The sequence below is a fragment of the Microtus ochrogaster genome, chromosome 4, assembly GCF_000317375.1.
Source record: "Microtus ochrogaster isolate Prairie Vole_2 chromosome 4, MicOch1.0, whole genome shotgun sequence".
In the NCBI taxonomy this organism is placed as follows: domain Eukaryota; kingdom Metazoa; phylum Chordata; class Mammalia; order Rodentia; family Cricetidae; genus Microtus; species Microtus ochrogaster.
The window spans coordinates 14,634,341-14,648,941 of NC_022011.1; the positions used below are offsets into that span (position 1 = coordinate 14,634,341).

The following is a 14,601-nucleotide window of genomic DNA, read 5'->3' on the forward strand; positions in this document are numbered from 1 at the left end:
GGTCAGGTGGCAGAATGACAGAATGAGGGCCCAGGAGGGCCAGGTCTGGTATACTTAGGCAGTGCTCCTGGCCGCTTAGAGGCCACTGTGTTAGCACTACTGGGTGCTTAGCCTGGCCAAGGCCCAGCACCCCCCGGTATTACCTCGTGACATTTCCAAGGCTTTTGCTCAAGAAACATCTCATTCGGCTGAGTTCTTTGGAAGCTGGCTGTTGTCCTAGCAACAAGCTCTTGCTGGGCCTGGCCACTGGCTCCTCCTTCCCCCACTATGGCATCTGTGTTTGCCCAGAGCCCCAGCCTGGATCCCTGGGCAAGCACTCACACAGTTCAGGGCTAGGATGCCCACTGTTCCTGTGTCAGATCCAGAGTCACTCGGCTGCCCTAGGTGAGCCCTGAGGTGAGCTGAGACGATGGGAGGCCATGCTCGTTCTACAGGTGTGTAGCACAGCTGAGCTGGCATGCCTGCCATCCCCACAGGCTGCTCCTCTAGGAAACGGGTTTGGGCATGATCCTAGAGTCCATGTGCCCTCCTGGAGCACAGGCCCCCAGGGTGAAGATAACCTCAGGCAAGCCATATTAAAGCCCTGAGCCTTGGCTGTTCCATCTGTGAAATGGGATAGTGTTCTATGGCTCTGGCTGCAGAAGCTCTCCAGCTCTGTGGCCTGTGTTCTCAGTGACTTCCCAAGCTGGGCCACCCAGAGTTTCCTCCTGCCATATGTGAGGTCCTTATCTGCCCTCCACCCAGGCCACTCCATGGGCATCTAGGCTCTCTTTCTCCTCCTCTGTCTCCTTTCCAGCACCCAAGACCTGCCTGCCTTGGCCCTCCTCTCTCCCTGGTACTTTGTAAACTCTATTGCTCACCCCATGTCTAACCAAGTCTCCCACTATTTCCATCCACTGGAGTCAGGGAGGCTGAGGGCCCCTTCTCCCTGCCCTGTGACTCAAACCGCTGGGTACTCTATCCTCCCTGAACCCCCTTTGCCAGCCTCCTCCACAGTGAAAGAGGGACCACAGCTGACCTCTGCAGCTTGGGGTAAGAATACAATGAAGCTAGCCATCAGGTAGAGTTGCCTGCAAAGCGCTCCCAAGAGCCAACAAGCACTGCTCCCTGACCTTTTGCCTTTCCTGATGTCCATGCTGTGACTCCTCCCTGATCTGCTCCCCCCATTCCACCCCTCTCCACCCCAGCTCGGCCCTGACCAACTCTGTGTGCCTGGGCTCTCCATTTCACCCAGAGTGGATCTTGGCCCTGCAGCACGTGTCTACCCCTCTCTCTGCCTTGCGTTCCAGACCATCCTCTGCTGGGCTCTTAGCCTCACTCACAGAGGTACAGGACTAAGACACAGGTGTAGCCTGGGCTAAGTGCATGGCAGAGAGAACCCGGAGCCCTCCACTCCATTCTGCCCCAGCCCCAGCCCCAGCCCCATCTCCACCAAAGGAGGGAGCGTTCATGTCACTCACCTTCCAGTCTGGAGGTAACTGGGCCCCAAACCCCAGAGCAGGGAACATCTTATCACTGAGCAGACAGAGAGAACATGTGAGACATTTGGGCAGCCCTCCCAGACACACACACACACACACACACCCGCCCCCACGCCACACCATCCTCCTCTGGTCCACAGTCTTGTGTACCTTATACACTCCAGGAACAGAGAGTAGAAATTCCCCATCCAGAGTTATTCCCCTCTGAGCCCAAGCCTAGGTTCACCTTTGGGTGACAGTGGAACATGGCTTGACACAGCAGACATTGCTAAACTTTAAGCAGTGGTCCTAGAAGCACCCTAAGATCACAGTGGAAGCAAAAGGGTGCTTCCAACTTCCTGTTTACAGTGGGGGGTACTCCTAAAATGATAACCATGACCTACCTTCATTAGCCCCAGAGCCTGGTTTCACCTTCCTCCTGTGCCTGAAAGCCACGCCCACACCTGGCCTCTCACAGTTCCTCACACCTATGGGGGACACCCTGTCTCAACGTCAGCCACTATGCTCCATTTGAGGTAGCCCTCCCTAAATCTGTTTTCCTTAACAAACTCTTCCTCATCCTCCAAGGCCCAACCAAAATGGCTACTTCTCTTTAAGGGCTATTGACGGGTCCCTGAGACCCCATAATGCCTCTCTTTGGTGCTCCCATGACTTCTGCCTCACATGTAAACAGATGTCTCCAAATCCCAATGATTCTTCTGATGAACTTCCGGGCAAGGACAGTGTCTTGTTTGTTTACTCGTTTAACATTTATATCAAAGACACTCTGGCTGCTGTGCAGAACAAGAACTGATGGAGCCCAGGACAGAGCAGGGAGACCAGTTAAAGGAGGTGGTGAAGGGCTGGAGAGATGGCTCAGCAGTTGGGAGCATTGCCTGCCCTTCCAGAGGTCCTGGGTTCAATTCCCAGCAACCACATGGTGGCTCACAACCATCTGTAATGGGGTCTGGTGCCCTCTTCTGGCCTGCAGGCATACACATACAGACAGAATATTGTATACATAATAAATAAATAAATATTAAAAAAAAAAGGAGGTGGTGAAAGGGAGGCAGATTCCCAGCCGCCCCTGGGGTTCTGCTGAGCCTGGGGGCCAATGGAGGCCATGGGTGACCTGGTGGGTATCAGGGTCTTCCACTGAACATGAAGCCTTCCTTGCTCTGCATGTTGTGTGTGGCCTGGAAGCACAGCCACCCTGTAAGCCCGATGCCCTGAAACTGGACCATCTAGGCCCTAGTCCTCGGCTATGTTCACTCAGACACATTCTCAAAAAGCAAAACAAAACAAACAAGCAAACAAAAACCAGGGTCTCACTATGTAGCCCTGGCTGGCCTAAAACTCACTTCAGTAGCACCCAGTTGACCTTGAACTTACATAGGTCAGTCTGCCTCTGTCCCACAAGTACCCAACAGCTGTGAAAGCAGTAACTGCACAGTAGCAACTTAGCTTCATCTTCCATCCTAACTCATCTGCTTACTAGATAATTGGTACATCACATATAGAAAGAGTCCAGTTTGAACCCGGGCTTGGCAGGCAAGTACAGGAATCGATGGGCAAAGTCTGCCGGGGGACCGGAAGGGACAATAACTGTGTATATGCCTCTTGCCCGCCATTTCTAAGTTTGCAGATCCCTGGGTCCCTTCTAGCTCAGACAAGCTGAGCATCCCAGTCTGAAGGGATGCCAGCTGACCTTCAGAGTCATCTCCAAGTGTACCTGTCATAGTCCTGGATGATCTGTCCCACCGCCCAGATGGCTGACAGGTATTCGTTGGTGCCCATGGGATTGATGTAGTGCAGAGAAGAAGGGTCGAGGGGATTCCCGTTGGAGGCTGTGAAGTCTATTCCAACCTGCAGAAGGAGGGAAAAAGGCCAAGCAGTGTGGCCAACCACTCCAGATCCCCAGCACAGCCTCAGGGACGAGGAGGGCCTAGTGGACACAGAAAGTCTACACATTCCGGGATAACGGCTGGGACCTGAGAACTGTTTGGTTGTTACTCTTCTGCTCCCCTGCCGCCCATGGCAGGGAAGGCTGGCAGCCCCCTGGGGTGAGGAGCAGGAACTGGGCTGTGAGGCCATTTGGAGCTTGCACTACAGAAACAGGCAAAGAAGCCTTTCACCTTGTAGTCCAGTGTTCACTATATGCCAGGGCCTATGGGACAAGCTGGGGAAGGAGGAGAAAGAAAATAGAGAGGGTTCAAGTCCATGGCCCTTCCAGCCCAGGAGAGGGACGAATGCGGATGAGTGGAAAATTCCTCAGATGCTTTCAGACAAGACAATGAACGCCAGATGTGTCAGAGGACAGAAAGCACCAGGGGAGGTTGGCAAAGGTGGCAGAAGGAACCCTGCAAAGCCCTGGGGTGGGCAGAGAACTACCAGGAGCAGAGGTGTGGCCCGAGTAAATGGAAGAGAAGGCAGGAGCAATGGGACAGTGGAACCCTCCGAGCCAGTGGGAGGAGCTAACCTTTCTCCTGGGGGGGGGAGTTGGTGAGGGCGTGGGAGGGCCTGGGCCCCCGTTCTGCCCCCAGCCAAGCCTGACTCAGCCCACCAACCAGGACACACTCCCTACGCCCTCTCCTCTGAAGTCAGTTGCATCCCTTGCCCCAAGGAAGTCCTAACTAAAGTCTATCACTCAACCCTGATGCTGTGGCAGAGGCCTGAGCCCTGAGGGAAGATCATGGGTAGGCTGGTAACGGGGAGGGGGCTTACAGTGAACATGAGCTGGCAGCCTCCCAGGATGTAGTCCAGGAAAGAGTAGTTCCGGTGTATCTGGAAGAAATGGTGAGTCAGTGGGTCCTGGTTGGGCTATGGATGTCCCTGTAGGAGTTGGTGCTTGTGCCCTAGAGCCTCAGGAGAAGGCCAGAGGCAGCAGCTGAGCCTGATCTGATCACAACAGACTCCAGACCTCTCTAGTAAAGGCCATGAGCGGATGAGGAACCCAGAGCACGGGTGCTATTCTAGGCAGGGACCAGCTCCCAGAGCCAGTCACGCCTGCCAATCAGTCATCCAATGGAGGAAGCCTGCATTCAACACTCACTGGGCGCTGGGCAGCCACCTCCCCGAAGCCTCGCTGCCTCCCTTGCTAACACACTCCAAGTGCAGATGCCCATCCAAGGCTTCCTGAGCAGCGTAACAGCTAGGAGATGCCATGTCTGCTGTCAAGGCCTCTGCCAGCAAAGCATGTTTCCAGGTCAGGGGCATCAGGGATCTCTCCAAGATAAATGCAATTAAGCAAAATTTTTTAAAGGGGCATGCCCCTCCCACACCTGTCATGGCCTGAGCTTGGAAAGATGAAAAGTTCGAGGCCAGCCTGGACTGCACAGGCAGACCATCTTAGAATCGGGCTGGACTGGAAGAAATAGCCAGGCAGGCGCCAAAATATGTTGAGTGGCAGGTGTTTCGGAAATAGATCCAAAATCATGCTTGGCATTGACCAAGCACCGTCTGTAGCGCTGCCACCAAAGGCCCCCGTGACCCTGTGACAGTCTGGGCTAGGATGTGACTAGGACAGGGAGGCCTCAGCAGGCAGTTAAGCCATGTTCTCCTGCATCTCAGGCCAAGCCGGGTACACTTGTCCACTCACGCTGCCTTCCTTACTGTCCTGTCTGCCAACGTGGCTTGACCACAGTGTTCTGAGTCTTAATGGCCTCATTTCTACCAGGGAAACCATAGCTGCCTGGGTCCTCACTGATGCCAAAAGACAGGGCGCTCAGTCCCAGCCTCTGCTGCAAGTGTACGGAATAAGCCTCCAGGGTAGGCAGACGTGGTTCCCAGCTAGAAAAATCACCTGGGAAATCAGCTCACACCCTTCCTGGCTCTGCACAGGAAGGGAATAGGAGACGAAGCCGTAGCATGCTCTGCCTTTCCACACACCCATTCTTCAGACAAGGAGACCAAGGCTTCTGTGTACCCTCAGCTCACCTTGCATGATCTCAGGATAATGATACCCGAGTTCTTGTAGCTCTTCTTCTTCCTCTGCTTTTTGGGGTTGATGCATTCCATCTCCAGCTGGCACAGTGGGAAGGAAGGGAAGCTCAGCTGGGGGATCTCAAGATCCCATTCTCCCAGAGCCCCAGAATGTCCTCTACAATCTAGACCCAGGGTCAGATGCCTCCCTTGAGTGGTTCTCTGGGAGGCCTCCTCCAGACTACTTTCTGGATGCCCAGGCTTTGGGGGCTGTTCTCGCTTCACCCACACCCTGAACCTCTACCCCATAGACAGAGGGAGGTCACAGAGGCAGAAGAGGAGCACGTACGTGCTGGGGTCAACGTCCTGCACTTCTCTGCAGTCACTGCTGGGACCCGGTGATCTCAGCACATACACCCATCTTACCGGGACGCCATCCCGAGCCTCATTCATCTGCAGCACAGAGGTTTGGAACTCGCCGATGAAGTCGTGGCCTCCGTTACTGTCGTAGTCGTAGCACATAACCTGGGACAGGTGCAGCATGGTCACCCCAGAGCTGTCTCAGCCTGCTCCCACCTGAGCAAACCTCATGTCTATTGTGTGGGCATTCCCTCCTGCCGTCTGGTCTCTCTGGGGTTCCTGAGCTGCCTCCTACGGGAAACTTTCCAGGGTTGCCGGGAAAGCAGGTTGAAGTTACCCGAGGATGAAGGCTGTGCTGGTTACTCTAACCACCAGGCATCTGTTCCTCCTCTGGCCAGGCCAGGACCCTCTGCAATGCTATCCAGCAACTCTGCAGTCCTTACATAGCAGGGATCTTAGGGGTGGGGATCCTACCCAAGTCCTGAGGGTCAGGCAGATCCAGGCCTTGACCCTAGGGCCCCTAGGGTCATAACATGTATACCAGGAGCCCCGTTGGGGTGGAAGCAAAAGTGGGGCTGGCGGGGTGGGGAACACGGCCCCAGAGTCACTAACCTGGATGGGCTTCTCCATGTCCCCATCACACAAGGACACCAATGGCACAGTGAACGGCTTCCACACAGGGTCCAGAGTGTACTTGATTACCTGGGAGGCAGGGAGGAGCAGAACGCGCAGACTCATTAGCACCCACTAGAGACGGATGTGAAGATGGGCAATCCCTTAGCCTTGCTTCCAATTTTGGAAGCCAATGTTCCTGAGGTCCTTTTGGTGGGATCTACATGGCTGGGGCAGCACAGGCCGCCCCCTACTGTCAGCTTGATGAATCAAAAAGTCTTGAGATGCCCCCACCCCAACCCCAACGGCTCCTTTTACCTACCTCCGTCCTATGGACTAGCATCCATTTGCCATCATCCCCTGGCTTGTAAAATTCAAGAAACGGGTCTGACTTCCCGAAGAGGTCCTGGGGGGAAGCAGGACATGTGTGAGAGGAATGGCCCTAGCAGATTCAGGGGGGCTGGAGTGTAGCCCAGCCACCTCCCTGATTCAGGATTGGAGGGAGGTACACTGCAGCCAGTCTGTCCCTTTCTCTTCCCCCAACCTCCCTGGGGTTCAGCCAGAGGTCTGGTGCTACCACCTGAAAAATGAGAAACCCCCAGAGTGAGGCAAGGGTTCTGTGTTCTAGAGACACCATGCCTTAGGTGGAGAAGGTTACAGCAGCACAGGGCTCCAAGAAGGCCATGCCTGTCATAAGGTCAGGCACAAGGACATTAGAGACCACAGCCCTAAAACTACAGGGCAGGCCAGTGTCACGGTTTGGCAAACGGCGCTTGTCATCAAGCCTGGTGACTAGAATTCACATGGTGGATGGAGGAGAGTTCACTCTGCAAGCTGTTCTCGGACTGTAGCTCTGTGGACCCCTCCAAATGTAATAAACCCACAATGCCTGTCACCAAAGGGCATGAAGGCATCTAGAAACCCATTCATGTAAGTTAAAAAGAATGGCACTCTGAAGAAGTGACACAGGAGTGGAGGGGACAGAGTAAAAATCGAGTAAGAGTGTACAGGACAACAGTGTGCATCCCGGAGACAGGCACCTGGAGGCCACTGTCACGTCTGGAGGGGGCTCAAGGAGGGGGTTATAGAAGGACAGGAGGGGCACCAGGGCAATGTTCAAAGAAGAGGGTCTCAGGTGGAGGGAAGAGACCATGAAGGGCCTGAGACAGAGGGGTCGTGGTTTAACCTGGGTACCCAGGGCTAGCAGATGTGAGGTCCTGGGTCCCATCCTCAGCACTGGAAAAGGAGAAAATTCATAAAGCCGAGGAAAGCAAAGGGTCTGGTCTAACCAGGTGGCCTAAGGAGAGGAGGGTGAAGGGCAAGAATCTGGACCCTGGAGGGCCACAGCGGAGTTGGGGAGTGTGAAAAGGGGGCCACAACGAGAAGGTGTCCAGTCACAATTCTCCTCCTTCCCCATGGCAGTGCGCTGTCCCACGGTGGGAGAATTTCTGTTGCTGGAAGGCCTCCCTGCCTGGCTTACCTTCTTATCCAGCTTCCTGCCGGCCAGGCTCAGCGTGATGACACGGTTGTCTGACAGTTCCTGGGCTGCAATCTGAAAGGTTGGGGCTGTGAGAGTGGGGTCTGCTCCTCCCCTTCTGCACCCTGCCAGGCCCCATCTCTGCAGGGCTAGGTGCAGGGCAGAGGGGAGTGAGCGTGAGCGCTAGGTGAGCCTGGACCAGCCTCTTGACTTCTACACCTTGGTTTCCATTTTCTGGAAAATGGGGTAACAATCAGACTGGTTATGAAGACTCAGAGAGTGAGTTCCGTGGCTCAGGAGAGGGGCAGATAATATGGGGACTAGTCAGGGGGGGGTGGTAACGAATCAAGGGGAGAGGCTCCATACCAGGGAGCACAGCCCTCCTCAGGGAGCACAGCCCTCTTCAGGGAGCACAGCCCTCCTCAGGGAGCACAAGCCTCGAGCTTGGTTGCCAACCTGAGAGCTACACACAGCTGAGTACACTGAGGTCCGGGGAGGATGGGGGATGCACACTAATCATCATCTATTCACGTCGTCTCCATAGCTACAGACCTCAGACCTCAGCACAACTGCGAAAGTCCACTGTGGCCTCTCCCCACTGACGGACTCATGGTCCTGCCTCTAAGAGGGGCTTACCTGAGAACAGTCTTGCTTGAGACTGACCACCCCTGCTCGACAGACCAAGGCCCTGGGGCCCTTTCTGCCTTCCTGTTCTTCACCTAGATTATAGGATGGTGCCTATCATCCCATCTCCCAGAGGAAGGAACCCAGGCCTAGCATGGGGCCACAGGCATCCTGGACAAACACTGAGTGGGGTCCCCCTGCTGGCATCTGAGTGCAAGGAAGCTTCCCTGAGAGCTGACTGTGAGCTCTGAGAGGGGGATGGGCAGGGCTGCGGAGGGGTGCCTTCCAGGCTGCAACAACAACCTGGGAACCATCTTGGGGGCTTTCGAGACATGTTATGGATTTGGCTTACCCTGAACTTGGGGAAAAGAGAAATTATTGAGGCGGGGAATCAAAGCAGGGACTGAGGGTTCTCACAGCTTGAAGCAAAGACTCCACAGGCAGTAGGGAGCCATGGGTGGGAGTGAGGGGCCCAAGCGCACACAGAAGTATGAGCTGCTTTCGGCAGCACATCACAGGCCGGATGAGGAAATCTCGCTTGAGGAACTCTTGCTTCTCTTGGGCTTCATTTCCCTCATCTATGAGATGGGGTTTGCCCTGCCTTCTAGGCCTCTGACGACCGAGGAGCCCATCCACAGGAAGAGCCTGCCGTGGCTGGAATCACTGCAAGGTGTAGGGGGAACCATTGCCGTTGCTGGAATCACTGAGAGACTGTGTTATATGCATCAGGAGCCTGTGAAATGCTCCGTGGAGGCGGGGGAGCTTCAGGGACTAGTATTGGGGGGATACTGTGAGGGTTCCGGACACCCCTCCTCCCGATGATAAAGAGGCCCCTGGCCCTGAGCCGCATCATCGTATCATCGTATAGGGCCTTCTGATAGTCTCCCAGCCAGCCAGCCCCCAGTGCATCATCTGTAGAGCCAGAAGCCCGTTGCTAAGAGACCTGTTGCTAAGTTGTAAGTTGGGCCTTTTTACTCCCAACAAAGCTGGTGATTATCTGCTGGAGAAGCAGTCCATTGATGGGGGAGGGTGGCGGAGACAGAGAAGGGATGTGAAGGGCAGGGAGGGGGACAGATACCGTGATCAAGCCCTTCCCCGCAGGCTTGTCATTCAGCAGCAGCAGAGGCCTGGTGATCTTCTTGCTGGAGACAATCTGGGATGGGAGAGACAGGGAGGAGAGTTCAGGGAGGCAGCAGGGGTTCTTGGGGATGGGTCAACAACAGGACGGTGGTGACGGTGGTGACGGCACCATGTATCACACTGCCCCCTCTTCTCTGTGGTTGCAGGTGGCAGGCACTGGGTTTGGTTACTCCTTCCGTGGAAGCTTTCTGCCCAGCCCCAGACTCACTGAGCTACACCACTTTGGGGCCTGTTGGCTCCTGGGATGTCTGTATGGTAGATGGGAGAGTCTGCCAGGAGGATTGGTTAGGGAAAGGAGAGCATGGGAAATTAAGTCTAAGGGCTGTCCGACCCCAAGGGCAGAGGTTGACTCCGAGGCCTGTGTGTACCCCACTCCACTTGGGAGCCCCAGGCTCACCGTGCCAAGGCTGCAGGAGAACTGACCCAGGAAGTCATGCTCGTCCAGCTGCGCGCTGGACTTGTCCTGGTCGAACAGGGCGAACTTGAGTTTCTGCACCTCCTCGAAGTGGTAGTCCAGCACGAACTTCTTGGAGAAGGCTGGGTTGAGGTTGTTGATGGCCGTCTCTGTTCTGTCATACTGGCGGAGAGACATGGTAACGGGAGGCAGAGTCATGGCGGCCAGGTTCCCTCTCTAGCTAGCGCCTGTCAACCTTCCTACGGATCACCTCCAGCCAGTGCTCACAGCCCGTGAGCACCAAAGCTCTGCGATGCTAAGTTCAAGGGAGGCAGGTGCAAGACCCGAGCCCAGTCTTGACTCCAGGAGCCTCCCTCTTGACTCTACTGAGCCTTGCCATTCCCAGGGACAAGGGACAGAGCTCAGGCCACAACCCCGACTGGGTAAGTGACAGAGCACAAATCCCTGTCCCCATCTGGGCCCGCTTTTACCTCTGTAAAACAAAGGCCTTTGACTATGTGGCTTTCCTATGTTTTACTTTGGGAAAACCCTTTTCTCAAAAATCACACTGTACATGCGTGCTAAGAGAGGAAGGAGATCACAGAGGGAGGCCGGGTCAAGGGCTTCAGTTTGTAACTTGGACAAAATTCTGGACTTGTCCAGTCTAGCATGCCCACCTCCTTTGGACACCAAAGCCTTGGTGGGCCAGGGCTGGGCACTGTGGGTACATGGTAGTTTGGGCAGGAATCACCTCCTGGCCTCAGAACACACACAGCAGAGCCCGAGTGAGTCTATTTTGAGACCCGGGCTATGTTGGTTTTTCCTTCCACCCAGGCTTCCAAGGGCAAGAGCAGCAGGGATCGGAAGAGGCCTTGACTAAGACTATTTTTAGCCTGTGTGGACAATCTGGGGGTGGTAGAGATTGGGGGTTCGTGAGTTGGGGAGACACCACTCCCTGAGGAGCATGCAGAGCAGGTTCTGGAGACATCTCAGAGCAGATTAGTACCTGCAGGCCTGGACTACCCTGACCCCCGGGGCTGACCTGGTGTCACACCTCCCTCTGTTGGTTATGCCACCAACACACTGGAAATACAGGAACCTTGCATACTCCAAGCCCCACTGTCCCCCTCTGTAAATTGGCCAGCAATCCCAACTCTTTTAAAAGAAGTATTTTTCATTACAAGAAGCCAGCGTCTGTGAGGCCCAGAAACCGAAGCATGTTCAGTAAGTGCCAGTCACTCGTTCAGCTCAAACAGGAACTCAGTGTGGCCACACACCTGCCATCCCAGCACTCAGGAGGAAGAAGAAGGACCAGGAGTTCTAGGTTAGCTTCTGCTACCCAAAACAAAATGCTAGTATATATGCTTGGAACTATGCATGCATGCAGAATGATATGGAAGAGGAGACACTGGGCTGGGATTAGGGATTCTCCTTGGCAGGCAGGTCTACAGTCCTCCAGATTGTCTTCCTCGAGTTAATCTAAATCTGACAAATGACAGTCATAACTTCCTTTGTAATAGGTGTCAAAGCTAGTATATGAGCAGTTCAAGTTTCTCAGTAACTTCCTAAACCACAGCCTTTCCCAACCCTCAGGCCAGAGGCTTCCAGCCCAGAAGGCCCCCATGCTGAAGCTAGTCACTGTAGGTAAGGGAAAGAGAAAAGCCCTTTCAATAAATAAATAGACAGGACCAGAAAGGGACAGGGGTTCACCTGAGATCGTACAGCAGGGAGTAGCATTGCTGGGCATGAGTCCATCTCCGGGGCTCAAGTTTGAACAACTTATTTCTTTTTGCTTCTAGCCAAGAGGGTGATTGTTAGAAACAAAAGAGGAAGGTTCCTTGCAGAAAGCAAGTCTGTACAGAACTATAAAAGTTTTCCTAACTATAGCCATATAAACTATTAGGATATAATAAATATGATAATTATATATCTGTGGGTGATAATTTAGATAGAAGTCTAGCTATAAATCTATATCTATATATAGGTGGGGATTTTTTTTTGGAGACAAGGTCTTATTATGTAGCCTTGGCTGGCCTGAAATTCACAGAGACCCACCTGTCTCTGCTTGTATTGGTACTAAAGGCATGTGCCCCCACAGTACCACACCCAGCCAGAAAAAATATTTAGGTTTTTTGAGACAGAAACTTACTTATTATGTAGCCTGATTGACCTGGAACTTTCAGTCCTCCTGCTTCAGTGTTGGAATTACAGGTGTGTACCGCCACACCTGGCTTAAGTAATATTTTAAGTACACTTAAAGTTTACTTGTGAAAAGTGACAGCTCCCTAAGTGGTCTTCCACCCCCAGCCTTCGCCCCAAGGGCGGGACCCCAGCATTCCCTGGATCCAGGAGGTGCCCTTCTGCCGCCCAGCCAGCCCTTGCCCATCACAGACACCGCGGCTGGCCTCACCTCCATCCACCTGCCATTGTCCTCGGTAAAGAGGACACAGAAGGGGTCAGACTTGGAGGTGACGTCCCGGTCCAGCAGGTTCTGGCCACTCACTGACAGCTCCACTTTGCACACACAGCACTGAGAGCCCAAGGGGATGGCCCCTGGGGCGGGGGCACCCCCATCTGGAATGTAGGCCATGGGGGTCGGTGGCGGCAGCAGCAGCAGTTCTTGGCAGTCTGGAGAAGAAGAGTAAGCATTAGGAGAGGACGGATACTTTTCATGTGTTAACCTGTCACCAGGAGACCTCAGCATTTGCCCTTCAAGAGCTGGGTATAGACTGGGGACACCGGGACGAGCCTGTAATCCCTGCATGCAGGAGGCTGAGGAGGAGGTTCTTGAGTTCAGGGCTAGCCTGGGTTACAGGGCAAGCCTCCGTTTCAACTAAAACAAAGAAGTAGGTGGTGAGATGGCAGGTGGTGTGTGTGTAAGACACGGGCAAAAGCTTGTTGGAGAGAGAATGCAAAACACCCACCCGGAAGGAATGAGGAGTCTCCGAGAGGTGTATGGTTTGCCTTGGTACCTGTTCTTTGCCTTAGTCCATCCTTACCATGCATGGATCCATGCTGTCCATGTAAGATCACAGGACATCATAGTGGACACCGGTATTCTGCATGCATTGTGCCAGAAAACCTGGGCTTCTCCTGAGCAACGCATCAGGTGGAGTATATGATGGCTTGGGTTTTCCCTGTTGCTCTGGACACTAGGAAGTGAGCTTCTGGTAACTTACTCAAACTGGACCTTGTTTGTTGCCTGTTATGTTCCCTCCCGCACCTCTAGCCCAAGCTCATGACTGGAATACAGAAGGCTTTAGAGCATATATGAAGGGTGCGTGCCCAAATAAGTAAACAAACACATCCTCCTACCCCACTCTGGTCCTGCTCAAGCTGATTCAGCACAAAACTGACACTCCCAGGCATCCTTGACCAATGCAGCTGAGCAGTGTATGCTGCCAACTGTCGGTGGCCCTGTTTCCCTCAGAGGACAAGGTGTCCATATGCAGGAGTGGAGGGACTATCTCCATGGGGTAAGGGAGTTGTGGGACCCCCTTTGTCACTGGCCCTATAGACGAACCTAAAGTTCTCAGGACCTATTTCCTATCTGCCAACACACTGTCTTACCTTGGTTCTTTGAGATTCCCATGGGCAGAGTCTAGCTCACAAATGCATGCGCATTAACACGGGCGATAACCCTAGTTCCCAAACACCTCAAAGGGCTTCACTGATATTCAGTCCCCTCACTGCTCAATCAGTTACTGACCTGCATCTCCCCCAGGAGGGGGCTTATGCCCCTGCGCCTTAGAACATGATGGGCCCCCACTGCTTCATACCTCAGTATTGTGGAGTACATAGTAGTACTATCCCATTTTCCAGGGAAGGAAACCGAGGCCCATGTATTTCCTCTATGTTTGTTGAGTACGTACTTCACTCCAAGACCTGCCAGCAGCCTGCTGAGCACGTTCTAGTTCTGGTCAATTCTGGGGCTAGAGCTCCTACGGAGCCCCCTAGCCTGGTCTAGCTGAAACACAGTGAGGGTGTAGGACAGGGTCTGTATAAGCCCAGGTCCCTATGGGTAGCTGGACTTCACAATGAGAGTGGTGGCAAGCCAGAAGCAGGGTTGGCATAATCTTGTTTGCCCTTTGTGTGTGCATCCCTTCCTGTACATTTGTGAAGGACAGGGGTTGACACCAGCGCTTCCTCGGTAGTTCTCCACTTCGCTGTGTGTGCCCTGTGCATGAACGCGAGGTGCGTACCGTGGCCACACAGGAAGAGGCCAGAACAAGATGCCAGGTGTCTTCCTCTAACACTCTGCCAACAAGTTTACCTTTTCGGCTAGGCTGGATGGCCAGTGCGCTCTGTGACTCTAACTCCCTCTGCACCTCGAAGTTGGGGCTATAGGCACCCACAGTCATGCCTGATCTTTTAACACAGACTCTGGGTCCTCAAACTCAAGTCTTCGGAGCCACACACTTACAGGACAAGCACTCTTACCTACTTAGCTGCCTCCCTGTCTCTTATTGAGGCTGGAACTCACTGGCTATCTGGCTACACTGGCTGGTCAGCTAGTTGCAGGGCTCTGCCTGCTCTGCCCCCCTAAGCACTGGGATTCTATGTGCGCATCATCAGGCCTGCCTTCTGTACGGCTATTGGGGAACTGAACTCTG

General features: G+C 53.9%; 1 protein-coding gene across 2 annotated transcripts in view; it reads right to left on the reverse strand.

Moving 5' to 3' along the window:
- Cpne2 (copine 2) overlaps positions 1-14,601 on the reverse strand; it is a 38,376-nt gene that overhangs the window by 9,866 nt on the left and 13,909 nt on the right. For both annotated transcript variants that reach the window (XM_005345602.2, XM_005345601.2), the window contains exons 2-12: positions 12,399-12,616; positions 9,992-10,171; positions 9,533-9,607; positions 7,834-7,905; positions 6,676-6,759; positions 6,354-6,443; positions 5,808-5,906; positions 5,397-5,483; positions 4,185-4,244; positions 3,193-3,326; positions 1,461-1,515 (exon numbers count right to left, since the gene is read on the reverse strand). In XM_005345602.2, the coding sequence (XP_005345659.1) occupies positions 1,461-1,515; positions 3,193-3,326; positions 4,185-4,244; positions 5,397-5,483; positions 5,808-5,906; positions 6,354-6,443; positions 6,676-6,759; positions 7,834-7,905; positions 9,533-9,607; positions 9,992-10,171; positions 12,399-12,578 (1,116 nt within the window). In that variant the 5' untranslated portion in view covers positions 12,579-12,616. The remainder of the gene's footprint in view (positions 1-1,460; positions 1,516-3,192; positions 3,327-4,184; positions 4,245-5,396; positions 5,484-5,807; positions 5,907-6,353; positions 6,444-6,675; positions 6,760-7,833; positions 7,906-9,532; positions 9,608-9,991; positions 10,172-12,398; positions 12,617-14,601) is intronic.